This window comes from Bufo bufo, chromosome 8 (assembly GCF_905171765.1).
Source record: "Bufo bufo chromosome 8, aBufBuf1.1, whole genome shotgun sequence".
In the NCBI taxonomy this organism is placed as follows: Eukaryota; Metazoa; Chordata; class Amphibia; order Anura; family Bufonidae; genus Bufo; species Bufo bufo.
The window spans coordinates 194,052,272-194,074,349 of NC_053396.1; the positions used below are offsets into that span (position 1 = coordinate 194,052,272).

The 22,078-nt window shown below is 44.1% G+C and overlaps 1 protein-coding gene across 1 annotated transcript; it reads left to right on the plus strand.

The window, feature by feature from the left end:
• Nucleotides 1–745: 745 nt before the first annotated feature.
• Nucleotides 746–5,030, plus strand: ZFP36 (ZFP36 ring finger protein). The gene is made up of 2 exons (XM_040406494.1): nucleotides 746–878; nucleotides 2,797–5,030. Exons 1-2 carry the CDS (start codon nucleotides 843–845, stop codon nucleotides 3,691–3,693), a joined length of 933 nt encoding a protein of 310 aa, XP_040262428.1. The 5' UTR covers nucleotides 746–842; the 3' UTR covers nucleotides 3,694–5,030.
• Nucleotides 5,031–22,078: the final 17,048 nt, after the last annotated feature.

A 22,078-nucleotide genomic window follows, 5' to 3' on the forward strand; every position in this document is an offset into this window, starting at 1 on the left:
TTTTCCAGTGAGAGATAAATCCTTTACGATATGACTGATCTGATTTTTGCTCTTACTGTATACACCTCCGTATCCCTTTACATTTCTAGCGAAGTGCCGTGCATGCGCTCTGCCCATGTGTTAAAAAAAAAAAGGGGAACGCAAGCGACATCATGATGCCAGTGCTAACCTGCTGACACAGAAGGAAGTCGTAGCAGCTTATAATTTAAAGGAACCCATTATATTTACGTGCATGCCAGTAGGTTGTGCAAACCTGCAGAGTAGACTTCTCGACATTTAAAGGGGTCATCCTTGAATTGATGCAAATTCTTACAGACTTGTACAAGCAGGGCCTTATCTAGTTTACCGTATTTCATAAGATTTTAGGGCAGGTTTTACCGTCAATACAAATATCCAGATTTTATTGCCAAAACAAATGTGCCCTATAAGAAACCACTCTTGATGTATAACCCCTAGCATTGTCTCATACTTTAGGCACTTCTCAGTAAACCTAATCCCTTGTGTTCTTCTGTTCCCTGCCTCGCTTTCCTTCTCCTCTTCTTGGTTTCTTTCTCCTTAGTTTCTCTCTCCTGCCCTCTTCGCATTCCTTCTCCACTTCTATTTGCTTTTTTTTTTCTCCCTCCCTTCTCCTCCTAATGTGATCTTGGCTTGAGGCTGACTTGTTTTCCTGACAGAGAGATTAGCTAACGCCTCCCCCCCCCCCCTTTGGACTTCACCCTTATGACCTCAACAGTAGGCGGTGCAAGGGAGGTTTATAAGGGAGGCGGCTCAAGGCTCAGTACTGCACTGACTGCTTGAAGGAATCACTGGGTGTAGGAGCTTGCACTTATTTTTGGATCATTATGTCCACAATGCTGGATATACAAACAATCTATCAGGTGAGACCTTGGGTAGAAATTTTTGGGTCCGGGAGGGTAGGGTCCTTTCTGTGAAGTAGGTAGAGATAACTCTACAATGACTGAAGGTTACAATTTCTTCAAAAATATTTTGCGCCTTTATTTGTTGTATACAGTATTGTACCTTTGTTGCTATGTTTGCGTTCGGGACTGACGGGGTGGGATTTTACACAGGGACACAAAGGGGGCTAAGTATAGATTGGGACCCAGAGATAGACCAGATATAGAGGTGACGTGAAGGTCAAGGGACGGTTGTCTTTGGGGGGATCTGGAAGTGATGGAATCAAGGTCTCAATCGCCGAGTGTGGAAAAGGCCTTCAGAGTAGGTGCTAAGATAGCTGACGTGTTCTCTGGTAGTTTATAAGGTTGTGAGATGGGATAAGTTCTGGTTTTGGCTTTGGATGACGCTAATATCTTCATAGAATTTGGACTATTCATGTCCCGAAGTTTATGATAATCTGCTCCCACGGTTCTCCACTCATTGAATACAATAAAGCTTTGTTTCTAGATGGCGTAATTTGTGCTCAGTGTGTAGAAGACCCAGAGGTACTTGTATTGCAGTATATCTTGTGACTCATGTAACCAGGGACATGTTTATGACAAGAGCTGAAACCAGTCTTGACAACTGAACTGGACTGACCTCAGTCTTTTGTCCTGTCCATGTCTCTTGGTCACACTGATGCTGGACCTGTCACTTTGTGTCATATGTGTCATTGCTTATGTTGGTGGGCAGCCCTTCAGAGCTCTTAGACCTTTGCATTCCAGTCAGTCATGCCTCACATCTCAAAGTTTGTCTTCTCAACTGTGCTGTCCCCACCCTTATATCTGCCACATAAGTCTGGTTCCTCAATGTCTTTTGAACTTTGTCACTTTTATTGCCTGATTCCAGACCTTGGACCTTCCTATCACATAAAACCTTATCTGTTGTCAGTCCTCAAGCCTCCCTATCAGTCAGTCCTCATAACTTGCTGTGACTCATACCTTCTACTTAACTCTTAACCTTCTGTTTCCTTGTTCTTGTACTTGACTACCCTTCGGTCCTACCAGCCCTTACTACCCCTCTGTCCTTCATACCTCATGACTTTCAATCTCCCTGAGTTTTTTAATTTCCTGCAGTTTTTTCTGTTTCATGAGTACGTTGTGTTTTTGCCCCAGGCCCTTCAAAGTCAGAAACGACTTTGCTTGTCTGGCGAGCTGCTGCTTGTCTTTCTACTTTATATACATACAGGTGAAACTCGAAAAATTTGAATATCGTGCAAAGTTCATTTATTTCAGTAATGCAACTTAAAGGGTGAAACTAACACATGAGATAGACTCATCACATGCAAAGCGAGATATTTCAAGCCTTTATTTGTTATAATTTGGATGATTATGGCTTATAGCTTATGAAACCCCAAACTCACAATTTTGAGGTACCCTTGGCTCAGGGGGTATGGGTTAGTTAGCTGACTAGAGTGTGACACTTTGAGCCTAGAATATTGAACCTTTTCACAAAATTCTACTTTTAAGCTACATTAATGCATTTCCTTTCAATTTGCATTACTGAAATAAATGGACTTTTGCACGATATTCTAATTTTTTGCGTTTCACCTGTATATATGATAGAGAATGAGAATCAGACTTCCTGTTCGAGAGCGCAGCTGAAACTATTTGACTACTCTTTTGCTGTCTATGGCCCAAACAAATAAAGTCATATAGTTTGCAACACCTATTTATGCAGGACACATATTTACTGCATGAAGCACCTTCTGGTCTTGTGGGAACAAGAGAACTTGCTTTTCTTGTTGTGTTGTCAAGATTTACCATAGTTAAATATGCATGCTTAAGGCTTACTGCATTGAAAATTGTTGGGTTGGGCCTTGCTGTCATCCTAAATTATTTGCATTCTGTAAACCCCTAGAACCTCCGCAACTTGAACTTGTCAGAAGAAGTAGAGAGCACCAATGACAACATCTTCGCCAACCCCAAGAGAAGACATTCTTGTACCCCTGAAGTCTATGATGAAACAAAATGGATTTCTCGTTGGAATTTTGAGTCTCCTCGCGTTCCTTTCAGAGCAGATCGGTCTATCAGCCTTACCGAAGGGCCTCGAACAGCACTACCTCCACCACCACCGGGGTTCCCTCCTCTGAAAAGTCCTCTGCCTTCTCTTCCTGCTCCATCACCTCGCTACAAGACAGAACTCTGTCGTACCTTCTCTGAAACGGGCACCTGTAAATATGGCTCCAAATGTCAGTTTGCTCATGGGCAAGGCGAGCTAAGAGAGCCAAACCGCCATCCAAAATACAAAACAGAGTATTGCCATAAGTTCCACCTGTATGGAGAGTGCCCATATGGGTCCCGTTGCAATTTTATTCACCACCCAGCTGAGCAAGGTCCTGGTTCTCAGCAAATTCTACGCCAGAGCCTCAGCTACAGTGGTGTACCTGTCAGAAGAGCCTCTCCTCCACCACCAGGTTTCCCAGATCCTGCTTCGTTCACCAGAGCTGCATCAGTATCCCCTCCTCCAAGTGATTCAATTTTCTCTCCTGTGCCTTCTGAGACCAGAAGCCATGTGTCTTCACTCAAAGCAATGGAGTCCGGTACTCGTTGTTGCTCATGCCGTTGCTCCAGAGCCGGGAATCTTGTTCAGGACCCTTTCACCAACTATCAACTCCTTCGCTCACCTTCTTCCAGTTCCTTGACCGAAAATGAGTGTTACAGCAGTGGCTCAGAGTCTCCAGTATTTGAGGTGCCAAGTCAAGTGGCCACCAACAAGCGATTGCCTATCTTCCATAGGCTATCCGTCTCTGATTGAGGAATGGAAAATAGAGAAAAGCATTAGAACAAATTTTAATTTCAGCCCTGCTGTCAGACCAGCATCAGGACCGTTCTGTGAAGTTACAGCTACCGTCAGAGGAAGAACTTTAATCAAGTGCCTTTCGTTGATTCTCAGGGCTTTACATAGTTTGGGGTGAAGGCTTCAAAGTAGCCTCAATAGACAAGACTTTTTTTGCACATATGGAAACCCCCCTTTTCCAAAAAAAATCTATTGTTGGCCTAAGCAGATCTGGAGTCTTGTAAGGTTCCAGAGATGACTGGTGCATTTTCTTATGTAAGGGCCTACCCTACTACTTGCTGTGTATTGTAGATTGGGATTAAGCTCTGAATTCATGTAGCAAAACAAGGTGTATAGCATGTTTACTGCCCCCTAGTCTCGTCTACCATAGTTTGGGCTGGACTTAAACTTTGGAAGAACGGGACCAAGAGTGGACCAGTATCCCAATTGTGAAAAAAATCCTGACTTTTTTACTCCTGTGAACTCCAAAATATGTACTCTTCTGGAAGTACTGCAATGCATTGCAGGGTTATAATGCAATACGATAATATTGCAATATCATTGTGTATTATACAGATACACTACTACATGGGTAAGATACACTACGCTGTGTATACTCTTCATTACATGGCACCACACTTGACGTTCAAGTAGCGTCCTCTTTCCCATGATCTTTTTATATGATGCCCATAGCTCCTACTCGTGTCTCTGGATAGACGTCAAGATCTGTAGTGTTGTCTCTACAGGCTGGACCTCCTCCACCATTAATAAGTAAGGCCTGGGTTGTTGTACTCTGGATGAGATATACCCATAATTGGCCAATCAAGTGTAAGAATTCATTCGAATTCAGGCGACATCTGATTGGTCAATACCATGCATAACCGGCACCCATTCTGTGCCTAAGAGTGAAATCCAATGCCGCAAAGTCCTATATACCAAGTGACTCTTCTCGTTTTTGCTGCCGGGTATTATGACACCCATCCGCAATGCATTTTAGTACTCCCATCTCTAGGATCTTTACAGTTGTGCCTTATACCTCACAGGATGGCTAATACAGGAGTTAAAATCAGGTGCTTTATGGGAAATATCAGCAAAAAAATCCAGTAGTAATTAATACCTTGATCATAGTAATCCAAAAGTGTGTATCTTCTAACACATGTATCTATTTATGTGCTATTTATTACCAAATAAATTTTATATCTATTTATCTTTTTTTGTATTATTTGGAAAATAATATATATTTGTCAAAAAAATAAGTTTGTAATCACTTAAGTGAAATAAATGAAGCTAATAAAAGGTAAATTTGCATAATCAAAGTCTTTTTTCTTGTCTGGGGATGTGGGGGAATGGTGTAGGGGTAACCGCTTATAGGGGGGCAACTATGATATGAAGAAGACCCATAGCTTTAAGGGTGCAGAGGAAGCAGTTGCACCTGGGTCTGAGGGGGCCCCAAAGGCTCCTTTACTACATAGGAGGATATTATAAATGGCACTTGGTAGAGTGGGGGCTCCGATACAGATTAGGCACTGGGGCCCAGGAGCTTCAAGTTACGCCTCTGCATCATAGGATCCCAATGTTTTATTTCACGGCGTGTGCAAAATTGAGAGCCAAGATGTCCTCGATAATATATGAAAAGGAACAGGAGCATTTAAGACAAGACAGGGTCAATAGGGCCTCTTGTAGAAATATATAAACACAATGGCTGAACCATAGGACAGCCTCCTGCTCTCCACTGTGTCCATTTAGAGAGTAGTTTTCACAAACGCAGCACATTTTATGTACTGCTTTACATATGTTTTATTACTAAGTCAGGATTTGGGGTGTACTATCCCTCCTTGGGGAGAGAGCGCCTTAATCTACGTGGGGAGACTTATAGGCCATACACTGTCTTCCGGAATTCTGGGAAGAAAGGGATGCAAATGAGCTTGTACCCCCCCCTTGAAATCCTGATTTAGGCCTCTCACCTAGTAAGCCAGTACTCTCTACTCTGCACTGATGAGGGGCAATCACCCCAAAACAGCTGTCTGCAGATGAGTTGCTGGCTTATTTAATATCCAAGTCAAGTCTCAAGGCCTATTTAAATGGTTGAACATTGACTTATACAATAGCTGCCTTACATCTCGTGGCATTAGAGGCAGAGCTTGTTAAGAGCTCATTTGCATCCCTTTCTTGCCAATTAAGGCGCTCTCTGCATAAGGAGAGAGAGTACCCCCCAAATCCTGTTTTATTGTGGCGTAGATGCCTGCAGTGCACTATTTATGGACTTGGGAATGTGACAGGACATAGGAGGGCAGCTACAAGGGCAGAGGTGTAACTACCTTAGCGGCAGACCATGTGACTGCTGGGGGGCCCAGTCTTAGTTGGGATGATCTCCTCTTCTACTGGAGGTGAAAACTTGGTCAGGATTCTACCCTCTAAAGAAACAACTTTTAGCAAATGAGGCAGTGGAAAAAATGGCCCAAGGGTCATTGAAAAGGGTTTAGTCAGAAACCCTTCTGTCCTGTGTGGGGGGCCTGGTTTGATCCTTGCTATGGGGCCCTTACTTCTCTATGTACGCCACTGCACAAGGGCCTTCTTACACCATATATATAGCACCCTTAACTATTTTTCCACTAATTGATAATACCATTCTTGTATGTGCCACAAAGGCCTTTGAGCACTCAGGTCCAGGGGCGGCTGCATCCACAAAATGTAAAGTATCTAAGCAGATGAGGTCCTAACACACTACCCCAGCTACTAAAGACTGATATATATATGTATATACCTTGATCATAGTAATATATAAAATATATCCAGGGCTAATTTCATAGTTGGTGCCAATACTAAATTCAGTCATATCTACTCACAATAAAGATATGCTCAATATCTAAAGCTAGCTATGGAAAGCCTAGGAGTAAACGTCAATATACTGATATACATCTGGTGTCAGAAGTCAAGCATAGCAGAAGTCAAAAATTCAACACTAATCTATAGCTGATTCAGTGTGATTCATTTTTCAGTTCCTATATTATAGGTTGCTATATCGTCTGGTGACAATAAGACAACCTAAAGTTAGTATCTAAGGAGATGTTAAAGGCCGTAACACAGTACGCCAACTACTGTAGACTGATATATATGGTACCAAATATAAATTAAGTTGCATCTATATATCCGATATTAATTTCATAGTTGGTGTTAATGCAAAGTTCAGTCATATTTATTCACAATAATGATATGCTCAATATCTGAAGCTAGCTCTGGAACCACTAGGTGTAAACATCAATATAGTGATATACATCTGGTGTCCGAACTTAAGTCATCAAGTCAACCACATCTGAAGTAAAACATTCAGGACTAATCTATAGCTGGTGTCAGTGTTCCTTTTTTTTTTTAACTTCCATATTATATTCTGCTATATCATCTGGTGACTGTCACTACCAGAGCTTTGGGACGTTCTCACAGCTCTGTTTCTCCACCCCTGTGTTGATGTCACTACTAGAGCTGGGAGGAGTTCTTACTGCTCTGTTTACTTTTGGTTTCCTTCCTCCCAGCTGTTCCTCATGCGTTTAATTTCCCTCTCTTTATATCACCCCTCCTCCTATTGTAGGGCGTGGATTATAGTTCTCATTTCAGTTGTAGCTATTGCTTTAGTATCTTCACTTGTAGCTATCAGTTCACTGGACCTGTGTTCTGCTGCAGCAAGCACTCCGGATATTGCCAGCTGTCCTTGGATCCGTCTTCTCTGCGGCTGCAACACCTTCAGCTAAGTGTACAGACATTGTTGTGTACCTGATTATTTTCTGACTGGATCTGAGGTGGCCACGGTTCCCTCCATATACTGAGGAGGGCACCGGTGGCCGTGCCCCTTCCACTATTGTAGGGGTTACAGTGGTCATCAGTCTTAGGCACGTGGGCATGCCTCGTTCCGCCATTTGGATCCGGGCATGTGCTTTAGCAGCATAGGGAGAGCTTTGAGGGTCTGACAGGGGTCACCCTTTATCCTCCCTAATTTGGGTCCGGTCAGTAGCTCTTTTACTGTGTATACTATTGTTGCTCACATACAGCCGTGACATTATAATCCACCAAAACCGTCCTTTTTTGACATGGATCCGCTATCTGGCCTGGTTGACCGCATGCAGGGTCTTTCTTTGGAAGTAGCGGATCTGTTGCGAGCCAAAGGTCTCACTTCCGGAAACGTTCTCCGGGGGCAGTGAGAATTTTGTTGGCTTCAGAGAGGCATGCAAACTCCATTTTTGCTTGTGTCCCCACTCCTCTGGTAAGGAGGAGCAGAGGGTGAGGATTGTCATCTCCCTGCTCAGGGGTAACGCTCAGACTTGGGCTTTTTCGCTGCCATCAGGGGATCCCTCCCTTCGATCCGTGGAAAGATTTTTTGTGGCCCTGGGGCAGATTTATGATGACCCGGATCGTGTTGCTCTGGCCGAATCTAACTTACGTGTTTTATGCCAGAACAAACTGTCTGCGGAGCTTTATTGTTCTGAATTTCGGAGATGGGCAGCTGATTCGGGTTGGAATGATGCTGCACTCCGGAGTCAGTTCTGTCATGGTCTCTCAGAGAGATTGAAAGATGCGTTTGCTTTCCATGAGAGACCAACGTCCTTAGAGTCTGCCTTGACAGGCGTCTAAGAGAAAGAAACGAGACCTCTCTGTCCAGCCATTGTCAGTCTAGGGGCAGTGGTGCGGACTCATTCAGTGTGCAGGGGCTTCATCCTGTCTCGCTCCGCTCTGAGGAGGAGCCCATGCAGCTAGGTCGACTTGCCCCTGATAAAAGAGGATTTAGTCCTCAGAGTATGGTGTGTTTTTGTTGTGGGGGCATAGGTCATTTGGCAAATGTTTGTCCGTCTAGGAGATTCTTGAACTGTACTAAGAGCGATAATAAGAGAAAAACCTCAAAAGGTAAATCATCAAATTCTGCTTCATCTGCTACTTTGGGCAAAGTTCCTGCAGTTCCCGTTTTCTCCTGTCTGCCAGGGTGGCGCTAGAGAGCAAAGTCATTTCTTGTGAGATTTTTGTCGATAGTGGAGTGGCCGTCAATCTTATTGACACTCAATTTGTAGCCATGCATGGTTTTCAGGTTTGCACATTAGAAAAGGATATACCTGTTTTTGCTATTGACTCTGCTCCACTCTCACAGAGATCTCTGAAGGGCATTGTTCACAATATCCGGCTAGCTGTAGGTGACACTCATGTGGAGGATATATCTTGTTTTGTCCTTAACGGATTGCCTTCTCCTCTAGTTTTGGGGTTACCCTGGCTCACTAGACATAACCCCACTATTGATTGGCAAGGAAGGCAAATAAATGAGTGGAGTGACTTTTGTTGAGAGAATTGTCTCACAGCGACTTTTGCAGAGGTGTCTACTAAAACGGTGCCATCATTTCTCTCAGATTTCTCGGACGTGTTTTCCGAGAGCGGTGTTCAGGAGCTACCTCCTCACCGGGAGTTTGACTGTCCCATTAACCTCATTACCGGCGCCAAGCTGCCAAAAGCACGCCTCTACAATCTCTCACAACCGGAAAGAATCGCAATGCGAACTTATATCTCCGAGAGTCTCGAGAAGGGGCATATTCGTCCCTCAAAGTCACCTGTGCCCGCGGGTTTTTTTTTTGTTAAAAAAAAAGATGGCTCTCTGAGACCTTGCCTAGATTTTAGGGAGCTGAACCGTATCACGATTCGCTATCCCTATCCCCTTCCTCTGATCCCGGACCTCTTCAACCAAATTGTTGGGGCCAAGGTGTTTTCCAAATTGGATTTGAGAGGCGCGTACAACCTGGTCAGGGTCAGAGAGGGGGATGAATGGAAAACGGCCTTTAATACCCCTAACGGGCATTTCGAGAATCTCGTTATGCCTTTCGGCCTGATGAATGCTCCGGCCGTCTTTCAGCATTTTGTTAATAGTATTTTCTACCATTTAATGGGGAAATTTGTATTGGTGTATCTTGATGATATTTAGATTTTTTCCCCTGATGTTCAGACCCATCAGGATCATCTTTTTCAGGTTCTGCAGATTCTGCGGGAAAATAAATTGTACGCCAAGCTGGAGAAATGTCTTTTTATGGTATCGGAGATTCAATTTCTGGGTTTTCTCCTCTCTGCTTCTGGTTTTCGCATGGATCCGGAGAAGGTCCGTGCTGTACTTGAGTGGGAGCTTCCTGAGAATCAGAAGGCATTGATGCGCTTTCTGGGTTTTGCGAACTATTACAGAAAGTTCATTTTGAATTATTCCTCTGTTGTCAAACCCCTTACTGACATGACAAAAAAGGGGGCGGATTTTTCCTCTTGGTCGGAGGAGGCGCTTGCAGCCTTTTCTAAGATTAAAGAGAGTTTTGCGTCTGCTCCCGTCTTGGTGCATCCCGATGTTTCCTTACCTTATATTGTTGAGGTGGATGCTTCCGAGGTGGGTGTGGGTGCGGTTTTGTCCCAGGGCCCTTCTCCTGCCAAATGGCGACCCTGTGCCTTTTTCTCTAAAAAACTCTCCCCGGCAGAGAGAAACTATGATGTGGGAGATAGGGAGTTGTTGGCCATCAAGTTGGCTTTCGAGGAATGGCGCCATTGGTTGGAGGGGGCCAGGCACCCTATCACCGTTTTTACCGACCATAAGAATCTGGCATACTTGGAGTCGGCCAGGCGTATGAATCCGAGACAGGCCAGATGGTCTCTGTTCTTCTCCAGATTCAATTTTGTCATTACATCCCGACCTGGGATCAAAAATGTGAAGGCTGATGCTCTCTCTCGCTGTTTTCCGGGAGGAGGAAACTCCGAGGACCCGGGTCCCATTTTGGCGGAGGGGGTAGTTGTTTCTGCTCTATATTCCGATTTGGAGGCCGAGGTCCAGGCTGCCCAGACTGAGGCACCTGCCCGTTGTCCTTCTGGGAAGTTGTTCGTGCCTCCTGAGCTACGTAACAAACTCTTTAAGGAGCATCATGATACGGTTCTTGCTGGTCACCCCGGGAGTAGAGCCACGGTAGATCTCATTGCTCGGAGATTTTGGTGGCCGGCTCTTCGTAAGTCGGTGGAGGGTTTTGTGGCTGCTTGTGAGACGTGCGCTCGCGCTAAGGTCCCTCGTTCACGGCCTTCAGGTTCCCTTCTCCCGTTACCCATACCTTCCCGTCCTTGGACACACCTGTCCATGGACTTTATCACGGATCTTCCTCGTTCCTCGGGGAAGTCGGTGATCCTGGTGGTGGTGGACCGTTTTAGCAAGATGGCTCATTTCGTACCTTTCCCTGGTTTACCCAATGCTAAAAGGTTGGCGCAAGCTTTTGTCGACCATATTGTTAAATTGCACGGCATTCCCTCTGATATTGTTTCCGATAGAGGCACGCAGTTTGTGTCCAGGTTCTGGAAGGCTTTCTGTTCTCGCCTGGGGGTTCGGCTGTCCTTCTCTTCTGCTTTTCACCCGCAGTCGAATGGTCAGACTGAGCACCTCAATCAGAATCTGGAGACATAGCTGCGCTGTTTTGTGGCAGAGAACCAGGAGGATTGGTGTTCATTTCTCCCTCTTGCTGAGTTTGCTCTGAACAACCGTCGTCAGGAATCTTCTGATAAGTCACCATTCTTTGGTGCATATGGGTTCCATCCGCAGTTTGGGACATTCTCGGGAGGGGCTCTTTCTGGTTTACCTGAGGAGGAGAGATTTTCCTCGTCTTTGTCTACCATTTGGCAAAAGATTCAGAGTAATCTTAAAAAGATAAGTGAGAGGTATAGGCGTGTGGCTGATAAGAGACGTGTGCCTGGTCCGGACCTGAATGTGGGTGATCTGGTGTGGTTGTCTACAAGAAATATTAAACTGAAGGTTCCCTCCTGGAAATTGGGTCCCAAGTTTATTGGGCCTTATAAAATCTTGTCAGTCATCAATCCTGTTGCCTTCCGTCTTGATCTTCCACGGGTTTGGAAGATACATAATGTATTTCACAGATCTCTCTTAAAACCATATGTCCAGCCCACGGTACCCTCCTCTTTGCCTCCTCCTCCGATTTTGGTTGATGGCAATCTGGAGTTTGAGGTTTCCAGAATTGTGGACTCTCGCATTGTCCGCGGTTCTCTTCAGTACCTCGTTCATTGGAAGGGTTATGGTCCTGAGGAGAGGATGTGGGTTCCGGTGTCGGACATTAAAGCCACTCGCCTCATCAGGGCATTTCATAGGGCTCATCCTGAGAAGGTGGGTCCTGGGTGTCCGGAGTCCACCCGTAGAGGGGGGGGGGGTACTGTCACTACCAGAGCTTTGGGACGTTCTCACAGCTCTGTTTCTCCACCCCTGTGTTGATGTCACTACTAGAGCTGGGAGGAGTTCTCACTGCTCTGTTTACTTTTGGTTTCCTTCCTCCCAGCTGTTCCTCATGCGTTTCATTTCCCTCTCTTTATATTCCCCCTCCTCCTATTGTAGGGCGTGGATTATAGTTCTCATTTCAGTTGTAGCTCTTGCTTTAGTATCTTCACTTGTAGCTATCAGTTCACTGGACCTGTGTTCTGCTGCAGCAAGCACTCCGGATATTGCCAGCAGTCCTTGGATCCGTCTTCTCTGCGGCTGCAACACCTTCAGCTAAGTGTACAGACATTGTTGTGTACCTGATTATTTTCTGACTGGATCTGAGGTGGCCACGGTTCCCTCCATATACTGAGTAGGGCACCGGTGGCCGTGCCCCTTCCACTATTGTAGGGGTTACAGTGGTCATCAGTCTTAGGCACGTGGGCATGCCTCGTTCCGCCATTTGGATCCGGGCATGTGCTTTAGCAGCATAGGGAGAGCTTTGAGGGTCTGACAGGGGTCACCCTTTATCCTCCCTAGTTTGGGTCCGGTCAGTAGCTCTTTTACTGTGTATACTATTGTTGCTCACATACAGCCGTGACAGTGACATTAAGACAGTCTAACGTTAATAGCTAAGGAGATGTTAAGGGTTGTAACACACTACGTCAGCTACTGACGACTGATATAAATGGTACCAAATATAAATTAAGTTGTATTGATATCCGGAATTAATTTCATCGTTGACCCTAATTCGCAGTTCAGTCATATCTATTCACAATTATGATCTGCTCAATATCCAAAGCTAGCTATGGAACTTCTAGGTGTAAATTTCAATATACTGATATACACTCACCTAAAGAATTATTAGGAACACCATACTAATACGGTGTTGGACCCCCTTTTGCCTTCAGAACTGCCTCAATTCTACGTGGCATTGATTCAACAAGGTGCTGATAGCATTCTTTAGAAATGTTGGCCCATATTGATAGGATAGCATCTTGCAGTTGATGGAGATTTGAGGGATGCACATCCAGGGCACGAAGCTCCCGTTCCAGCACATCCCAAAGATGCTCTATTGGGTTGAGATCTGGTGACTGTGGGGGCCATTTTAGTACAGTGAACTCATTGTCATGTTCAAGAAACCAATTTGAAATGATTCGAGCTTTGTGACATGGTGCATTATCCTGCTGGAAGTAGCCATCAGAGGATGGATACATGTTCTCATTCTGTTTACGCCAAATTCTACCATTTGAATGTCTCAACAGAAATCGAGACTCATCAGACCAGGCAACATTTTTCCAGTCTTCAACAGTCCAATTTTGGTGAGCTCGTGCAAATTGTAGCCTCTTTTTCCTATTTGTAGTGGAGATGAGTGGTACCCGGTGGGGTCTTCTGCTGTTGTAGCCCATCCGCCTCAAGGTTGTGCGTGTTGTGGCTTCACAAATGCTTTGCTGCATACCTCGGTTGTAACGAGTGGTTATTTCAGTCAACGTTGCTCTTCTATCAGCTTGAATCAGTCCCCCATTCTCCTCTGACCTCTAGCATCCACAAGGCATTTTTGCCCACAGGACTGCCGCATACTGGATGTTTTTCCCTTTTCACACTATTCTTTGTAAACCCTAGAAATGGTTGTGCGTGAAATTCCCAGAAACTGAGCAGATTGTGAAATACTCAGACCGGCCCGTCTGGCACCAACAACCATGCCACGCTCAAAATTGCTTAAATCACCTTTCTTTCCCATTCTGACATTCAGTTTGGAGTTCAGGAGATTGTCTTGACCAGGACCACACCCCTAAATGCATTGAAGCAACTGCCATGTGATTGGTTGACTAGATAATTGCATTAATGAGAAATAGAACAGGTGTTCCTAATAATTCTTTAGGTGAGTGTACATCTGGTGTGAGAACTTATGTCAACTATATCTGGTCAAATTCACAACTAATTTACAGCTGGTGTCAATGTTCATTTTTCAGTTCCTATATTGTATACTTGTATAATGCCTGGTGACAATAAGACAGCACAAATTTAGTATATCAGGAGATGTTAAAGGTCATAACAAAGTACACCCGCTACTGAAGACTGATACATATGGTACCAAATGGTCAGTCGTATCTACTTACAATAATGATCTGCTTAATATCTAAAGCTAATCTTTGGAGCTACTAAATGTGAACGTTGATATATTAATATACATCTGGTGTCAGAAGTCAACCTCATCTTAAATCTAAAATTCAAGACTAATCTTTTTCTGAAGCCAGTGCTCTTTTTTTTTTTTTTATAAACTTTTATATTATATATTGTTATACTCTCTGGTGACACCAAGAGTACCTGACATTATCAAGACAACACAAGAAGAAAACATTAAACTTTGGTTACGGTAGTGGAATACCATGAAGCTAGTTTTTTGAGAGATGGGGCCAAGCTCTTGTTGGTTCCATCGCCATTGCTATTGGGTGGTGAGAACCTGTGTAGGACCTTCCTCAACACTGGAACTATGCTGTTAGTACATAAGGGGGTAAGGAATTGGGCAAAGAGTTTTAGATAGAAGGGATAAATGAACACCAGGCTCTCATGTTCTTATGTTCTCAGTTGCAATACCCATTTTTAATGAGGTGCCCAGTTTGATCTTTGCTGTGGGGCACCATGCAGATTTCCCTAGATGATGCTGATTGTGATGGGTGTGGATGTATATATCCTATGCTCATTCCCCTTCCCGCTATAGGTGTAACCAACCCCCAACTTTTTAAAATTAGTTTTCTTAAGTGAACTTGCTATAGATGGACATTTGAACAGAGTTTGTGAATCCATCCCCGTGAAGAAGGATCTAGAAATTTAGTAAATGCGTATGTAAGCATGAATAAACATAATGTGATTTAGCAAGACATGTTGGATCAACAATCTCTGATAGATTAGATGTGAGACTCAAGTTTATCATACCCTTGATGTAATAACATTAAACATGCTGATTCACTGACGTGAGGCAGAAACTAACATTAAAATTTTGGATCCAGCCTTTGAGATCTTACAGGAACATCCAGGCAAAGCTGAGGACTTGAGGCGGCAGTGCATGACACAAGGATTCTCTTTGGTTCTTTGAATCCCTTTGTCATGCTCCACCAGCCTTCCTCCCTCAGAGATCCTGTAACTAGACACTATACATCAGTTCTGCCTGGAGTGTTCCTTTAACTATATATTTTCAGAAGACCCTGATCCTGAATTGTTAATGTAAAGGGGTTTTCCGGGAACCATTGGGTCCTGCAAACCCACCTTAATTACACTAAATATATGCCTGTAGAAGAAAGATTGTAATATGTTTAAAGGGGTTTTCCAGGATTTTACGACTGATGAGCTATCCTCAGGATAGGTCATCAGTATCTGACCAGTGGGGGTCTGACACCGGGACCCCTGCTGATCAGCTGTTTGAGAAGGCACCGGCACTCCTGAGTGCGCCATTGACCTCTTCGTGCTTACCAAGCACAGCACCTTTGGGACTCGCACCTATCTCTAGAATGGAGTTCGCAAAGTGAAGGAGAAAAGTGAAGGAGAATGGACTGCACATGTGCAGCCGCCCTCCGTTCATTGTTATAGGACTGCCGAAAATAGTTGAGCTCTGGCTTGGCAATTTCCGTCAGCCCCATAGAAGTGAATTGAGCGGTGGCTGCGCTTGTGCGGTGCACTTCCCATTTATTTCTATGGGGCTTCCAAAAATAACCAAGGCTATTTTTGGAACTCCCATAGAAATGAATGGAGGGCGGCTGCGCATGCGAGATATATTCTCCTTCATTTTGCGGGCTCCATGGGACCCGCACCTATAAGACATTGGTGGCATATACTAGCGATATGCCACTAATGCTTGAGATGACACAACACGTTAAAGGTGGGTTTGCAGGACCCGCTGGGTCCACGAAACCCCCTTTAAGAACTCGATGGGAGACACAAGTTATATCCAATAGCTTTAAGCTTGACAGTAGACAGTCGTCTTGTTCTCTTTTCCCATGTCCTCAAAGTCAACATGGAGAAAGCTGAATTTTGAACCTTTCCACCATTTCTCTTCCCTTCTCCGCCCCAAAAATATTAATTTTTGGTATCTCATTTCACACCATGGGTCCTTTGATTTCAGTCTAGAATGAGCACCGATCGATGTATTACAAGTTGATTGGAATTCTTTTAAAAGACCTTTTAGACAGGTTGATGCAAACTGAAAGGGAGAAGAACAATCATAAATACGATCATTCATCCCCATTCAGTTTGCCTATTGTCAGTAGAGAATCCCCATCCATTTGGTGGCCTTTCCTCAGGAGAGTAATAGCTGATAGCTTTCACCCAAAGAAGCATCTGGCCAAAAGCTAACATATGTAAGGCTGGATTTATGGTTGACTACTTGGTAAAAGTGACCTCCTGTGTCATGGTCATGTAGGTATGGTCCCTTTTTTTTTTATTCGTTTTATTGAACAAGTATATAGTACCAGATCATACAGAACGACTGTACAGAACCAAAAATTCTGAAAAAGACATGTACAGCACCATATCTTTACAGTCTCAATCAGAAAGAGCATCACACAAAGCAGATCACACATGAACAACGTGTCACCAATATAAGGTCTATCTGGATGCAGTAATTAAAGCGTCAGTGAACCTATGAACCGAATACAGAGTTTGTGAAGAGGAGCACCACAATCCCCAGACCTTTAGGAACTTGGGGGAACACCCTCGATTTTTGAATACTATGTTTTCATACGGAATTATCGTATTCACCAAAACCCTCCACTGACTCACGGTGGGGGTTTTATTACCCATCCACCTAATCGCAATGGCTTTCTGCGCCAAAAATAGGACTTCCCTCAAGAATATTCTGGTATAATGCGTATAATACCAGAATATGCCATAATACCGAATAGGCACATCATAGGATCCATAGGGACGGGAAGAGTCAGCAAGTTAGACAAGAAATCCGTAATTTCCTTCCAAAATGCCTGTATATACAGTACAGACCAAAAGTTTGGACACACCTTCTCATTCAAAGAGTTTTCTTTATTTTCATGACTATAAAGGCATCAAAACTATGAATTAACACATGTGGAATTATATTCATAACAAACAAGTGTGAAACAACTGAAAATATGTCATATTCTAGGTTCTTCAAAGTAGCCACCTTTTGCTTTAATTACTGCTTTGCACACTCTTGGCATTCTCTTGATGAGCTTCAAGAGGTAGTCTCCTGAAATGGTCTTCCAACAGTCTTGAAGGAGTTCCCAGAGATGCTTAGCACTTGTTGGCCCTTTTGCCTTTACTCTGTGGTCCAGCTCACCCCAAACCATCTCGATTGGGTTCAGGTCCGGTGACTGTGGAGGCCAGGTCATCTGGCGCAGCACCCCATCACTCTCCTTCATGGTCAAATAGCCCTTATTTTCAAAGTTTTACCAATTTTTCGGCTGACTGACTGACCTTCATTTCTTAAAGTAATGATGGCCACAAGTTTTTCTTTACTTAGCTGCTTTTTTCTTGCCATAATACAAATTCTAACAGTCTATATTCAGTAGGACTATCAGCTGTGTATCCACCTGACTTCTCCTCAACGCAACTGATGGTCCCAACTCCATTTATAAGGCAAGAAATCCCACTTATTAAACCTGACAGGGCACACCTGTGAAGTGAAAACCATTTCAGGGGACTACCTCTTGAAGCTCATCAAGAGAATGCCAAGAGTGTGCAAAGCAGTAATCAAAGCAAAAGGTGGCTACTTTGAAGAACCTAGAATATGACATATTTTCAGTTGTTTCACACTTGTTTGTTATGTATATAATTCCACATGTGTTAATTCATAGTTTTGATGCCTTCAGTGTGAATCTACAATTTTCATAGTCATGAAAATAAAGAAAACTCTTTGAATGAGAAGGTGTGTCCAAACCTTTGGTCTGTACTGTATGTGCAGGCCCATAGAAGATGCCAAAAGTTAGCCCCTTCTGCAGCGCACCTGTGACATCTTGAATGTGAGAGCCTACCCATCCTATACCATCTCGAGGGCGTTAAAGGTATGGTCCATTTAAATGAGTTTAAGACTCTATGGCTCAACAAAATGGCTGAACCCTTTAAAGCTTTTCTCTTGGGTTGCGTAGCACTTAGTGGAGAAATATGGAGTCCACCATATTGGTGGATCTATCTGGGGGGGACACAACCAGAAATATCATATCAATATCAGAAGTCAATAAAAAGTCATTCCTTCTGCCGGGATCCAGTCATGTTCTTAATTTTTAGAAGAGTGTCCCTTTAACCCCATACATTCCCAATCTTAAGAAATTCTCTGATCTAAACTTCGTCCTCATCGTGGAGGAGAATCTGGATCATGGATGATTTATACCCGGTAACCATATCTCTGATTCCACCCAGTGTAACATTTTGGGTGGACCGGTTCTTGGAAGACTGTCTTACAGTGATATACAATGAGGACAGGTGTCCTCGAAGGAGAGGAGCAGACGCAGCTACAGGCCATGTTTGTGGTGACACGTGAGGAGTTGTCAGGGAGACAAAGCAGTGAGACATTTCCTTCTCTGCAGATATCCATGTAAATGACATCAGCCTCCTCAGCACCTGTGTAAATAACATCACCGCAGACTGCTGCCATAGACAAGACCTCACCCAGAGGAAATCTGTCTGTCTATCTCTGTCTATCCGCCCAGTGGACTGACTAGAAATGACTGGGCCCTACAGAAAATTTTTGAATCCCCTCCTTAAAGAACTTCCTCCTCACAACCCCTACTCCTCCATCTAGTGAAGATCGCTCTCTCAGACCAAGCCTGGCAGCCGCTCCGATATAACTATCTATCTATCTAATATCAGTTATTCGATTATCTATCTATCAATCAGATTCTACGTTTTTTTATCTGATATTATTATTGCAAAATGTTCTCATAGCTGGCAGAAGAAAACTGCTACTGCCCGTATGGAAACCATCAATAAGCAGGTTATCTGTTGACAGAATTTTTTTAAATTCTAATCCTGGCTTGCGTTGGTACTCTCAGTGCCCAGAATGGATTGTGGACCAAAATCTAAGACCTTCATTTTTCCCTATGGAAAAAAAAAACTAGCACAGTGGGGATTATTGCGGTTTTCATACGGTCGTCTGTGTCTTTTGTCTCCACGAAGGATGCACTGCGGTATAATCCTGCGATTACACCGCAACGTACAAGCGATGCCATATTGCTGTCAAACGGTTGCATTTCCATAGCCTCGGGTATTCATTTGTTACTGAGCTTGACCTCAGGGGGTATTAAGGGGCTAACAGGGGTGACTGTATCATAGGGCACACCCCATTTTGTGCTTATGGGGCTCTTGGATCGGGAAGGCCATGCCCAGGTTGAGGCAGACAAGTCCATAGTACCTTTGCATGGCATTAAAGTACTAAACTGAGCATTAATAATAGTTGCAGTAAGTTATGGGAAGATCCGTCACCCTGCTGCTAGCCAGCATGCTGATGGTTTCCAGGTTGCAGAAGAATTTTTTTTTCTACACTGTACAATACTAATAAGAACAGCGTAGTAACGACATAATACTACAGAGATGCTACATGTACTTATTATGTAAGTCGGACATTAAAAGGGGTTTTCCAAACGTTTAGTACTGATGACCTATCCTCAGGATCGGTCATCGGTACCTGATTAGTGGGGGTCCCACTCACGGCCCTGCCAATCAGCTGTTTGAAGAGGTAGGTGCCATGACTCTTCCTAGGCCAAGGACGTCACAGTCATCAGTCACATGGTCCCAGTGCAGCTCAGTCCCATTCAAGTGAACGGGACGGAGCTACAATACCAAGCACTGCCACTATGCAAGGTATGGCGCGGCTTCTTCAATCAGCTGATCAGTGGGGTGCCGGGAGTCAGACCCCCACCGATCAGATACTGATGACCTATACAGGGCATTGAACAACTCTTTCTCTCAGAACCCCAGTTTTGCAAGACAGTGGTTTGAATCACTGAACCACCGCCACCCGTAATAAAACTGCTGACTGATCTGCATGGCAACCACAGGGAACATGGAAGTTCCTGCCGCTCTGTATAAGGGTATCGAAACGCTCCTATGTCGAAAGACATCAATTCCAATAAGTTTATGTTAAAGGGACTCTCCGGTTCAAGAAAAAAAAAGAAATCATAAAAACTGAGGCCGAACAGCTGCAGATTTGCCGATTCTCGGGCTCCTCTTGTACCATGATGATAAAGCGCTGTGGAATATGTCAACGCTACATAATTGAGTAAAATAAGTAAAAAATAAATACAAATACAAAATGGCGGCACCACATCTCAAACTTCATGCATGCTATGCACTTGTATAGTCGCCAATCTGTTCCGAATTTTCAGGGACTGTCCCGAATTTTCAGAGACAGTCCCGGCAAATTCAGGCCCGGTTTACGATAACCCAGCCAATAAGTGGGCGTTTCTGGGTGTATTTGGGGCGTTCCCAGGGGTCATGTAAGCATTTCTGGCCAATCCCAGGACAGCAGGAAGTATCTTGGGCTACCAAATGCACAGTATAGTCTGAGAAGCGGTGCGGCCATCTTGGATGACAGAAGAGGAGCCTGGAAACTGGTGGATCTGCAGATAACAAGAAGGTCACCGGCTAAGTGTTCTGTTCCTTCCCTGGTTACTATGAATTTTGATTCTTGAACCAGAGGATCACTTTAAAGAATTGCTATTTAACCAGTTTTCTAATACGCTCTTTGAAGGTGTCGACTGTCTCAGACAACTTCCCCTTTAAGGATTTTGGGAGAGTTCCCAGGAGGCTTAAATGAACACTTCATGAAAAATGTATACACTGTGTTATGCCTAGTGCAGGGCCTGAGGGGGCGGAGCATGACTTCAGTCCAGTAGTCATGCCCCTCCCCCAAAGTCGGACTACGGTTCCATGGGCCCATCAGAGAAAATTATTCTTGAGGCCCAAACCCTGTAACATCAATAAAAGCTAATAGGTTTTGATTCAAAGTAATAGACCAAGTGGATGGCTCCAATTATTTCTCTTTTCCTTTGGGGCCCTCTATGGTATCAGAGCATGGGCCCAAAATAGAATCCTCTAGTACTCTTGTGGGCCAGTCCGATGCTGCCCTCCCCCTTCGGACCTGCACTAGACATAAAACAGTGCAGCCAAAGGTGGTCTGGCATGCTGGAGGTTGTAGTTTAACAACATCCGTGGAGACACAGGTTGTTGATCACATCCCCATGAATAGCTTGTCACAATATGAAAAGTAGTAGTAATAGTACAAGCAGTAGTAGCAATATTAGCAATAGCAGTAGTGCAGTACCCCAGAGCTGTGGAGTACTTTTAAAGCAAATTGTTAGCTGTTTAATGCTTGCCATGTTTTTTAATGTCACTTTATGCTCTGTATACCAAGTATGGTAATGTATGGAAGTGATGGAGTTAACCAACTCTGACCTACAGGAAGCAGCAGTGTGGATCCTGGATTCTCTCCTAGTTTAGTTAGAGTGACTTGGGAGTCGGCAAAGATGAGTGAGGAAGCAACTCCATGTGCTCCCTTCTCACAGAGAATCACCTTCTCCGAGGATTATCTACTGAGTGGAACACCTCACCATTATTCTCAAGAAAGAAAGAGAGAAAGGGACAAGAAGATTCAGGAATCTGCATGGTTGAGTGTTGGAGTCAGTAAGGTCTCCTGCTACTTAAGCTATTCAGACTATATTGCAGTGAGGGGAATACTGTTAAGACACCCTTCACACTTGGACACAACTTGGCCGGCCGTGTCTCTGAAACCTGTACGCCTCAGTTGCGAATTACAGGCGCAACTGCAAAAGTGAGATTGCCAGCAGTAGATTCTGCAGGAAGATACTTTAGAAAGAGAGAGCGGAAAGAGTCTGATAATTTACATCTTTGCTCAAATCCATATAAAACCATCTGAGGAGATTCGCACTGTATATTGTGGGAACTGTGTTTTTTTTTGCTATTGTTGGATGTACTACAACTCCCATTCTGCTCTACAGTAAAGAGAAATGTATTCAGCTACCACTGGACTGGTTACTGACTCCTGCACAATATGCCAGCCACTGCACCTTACACGCCCTGCCTTGCACCTATACAAATACTCAACATTACAGTCACCCTAACTACCATCAGACA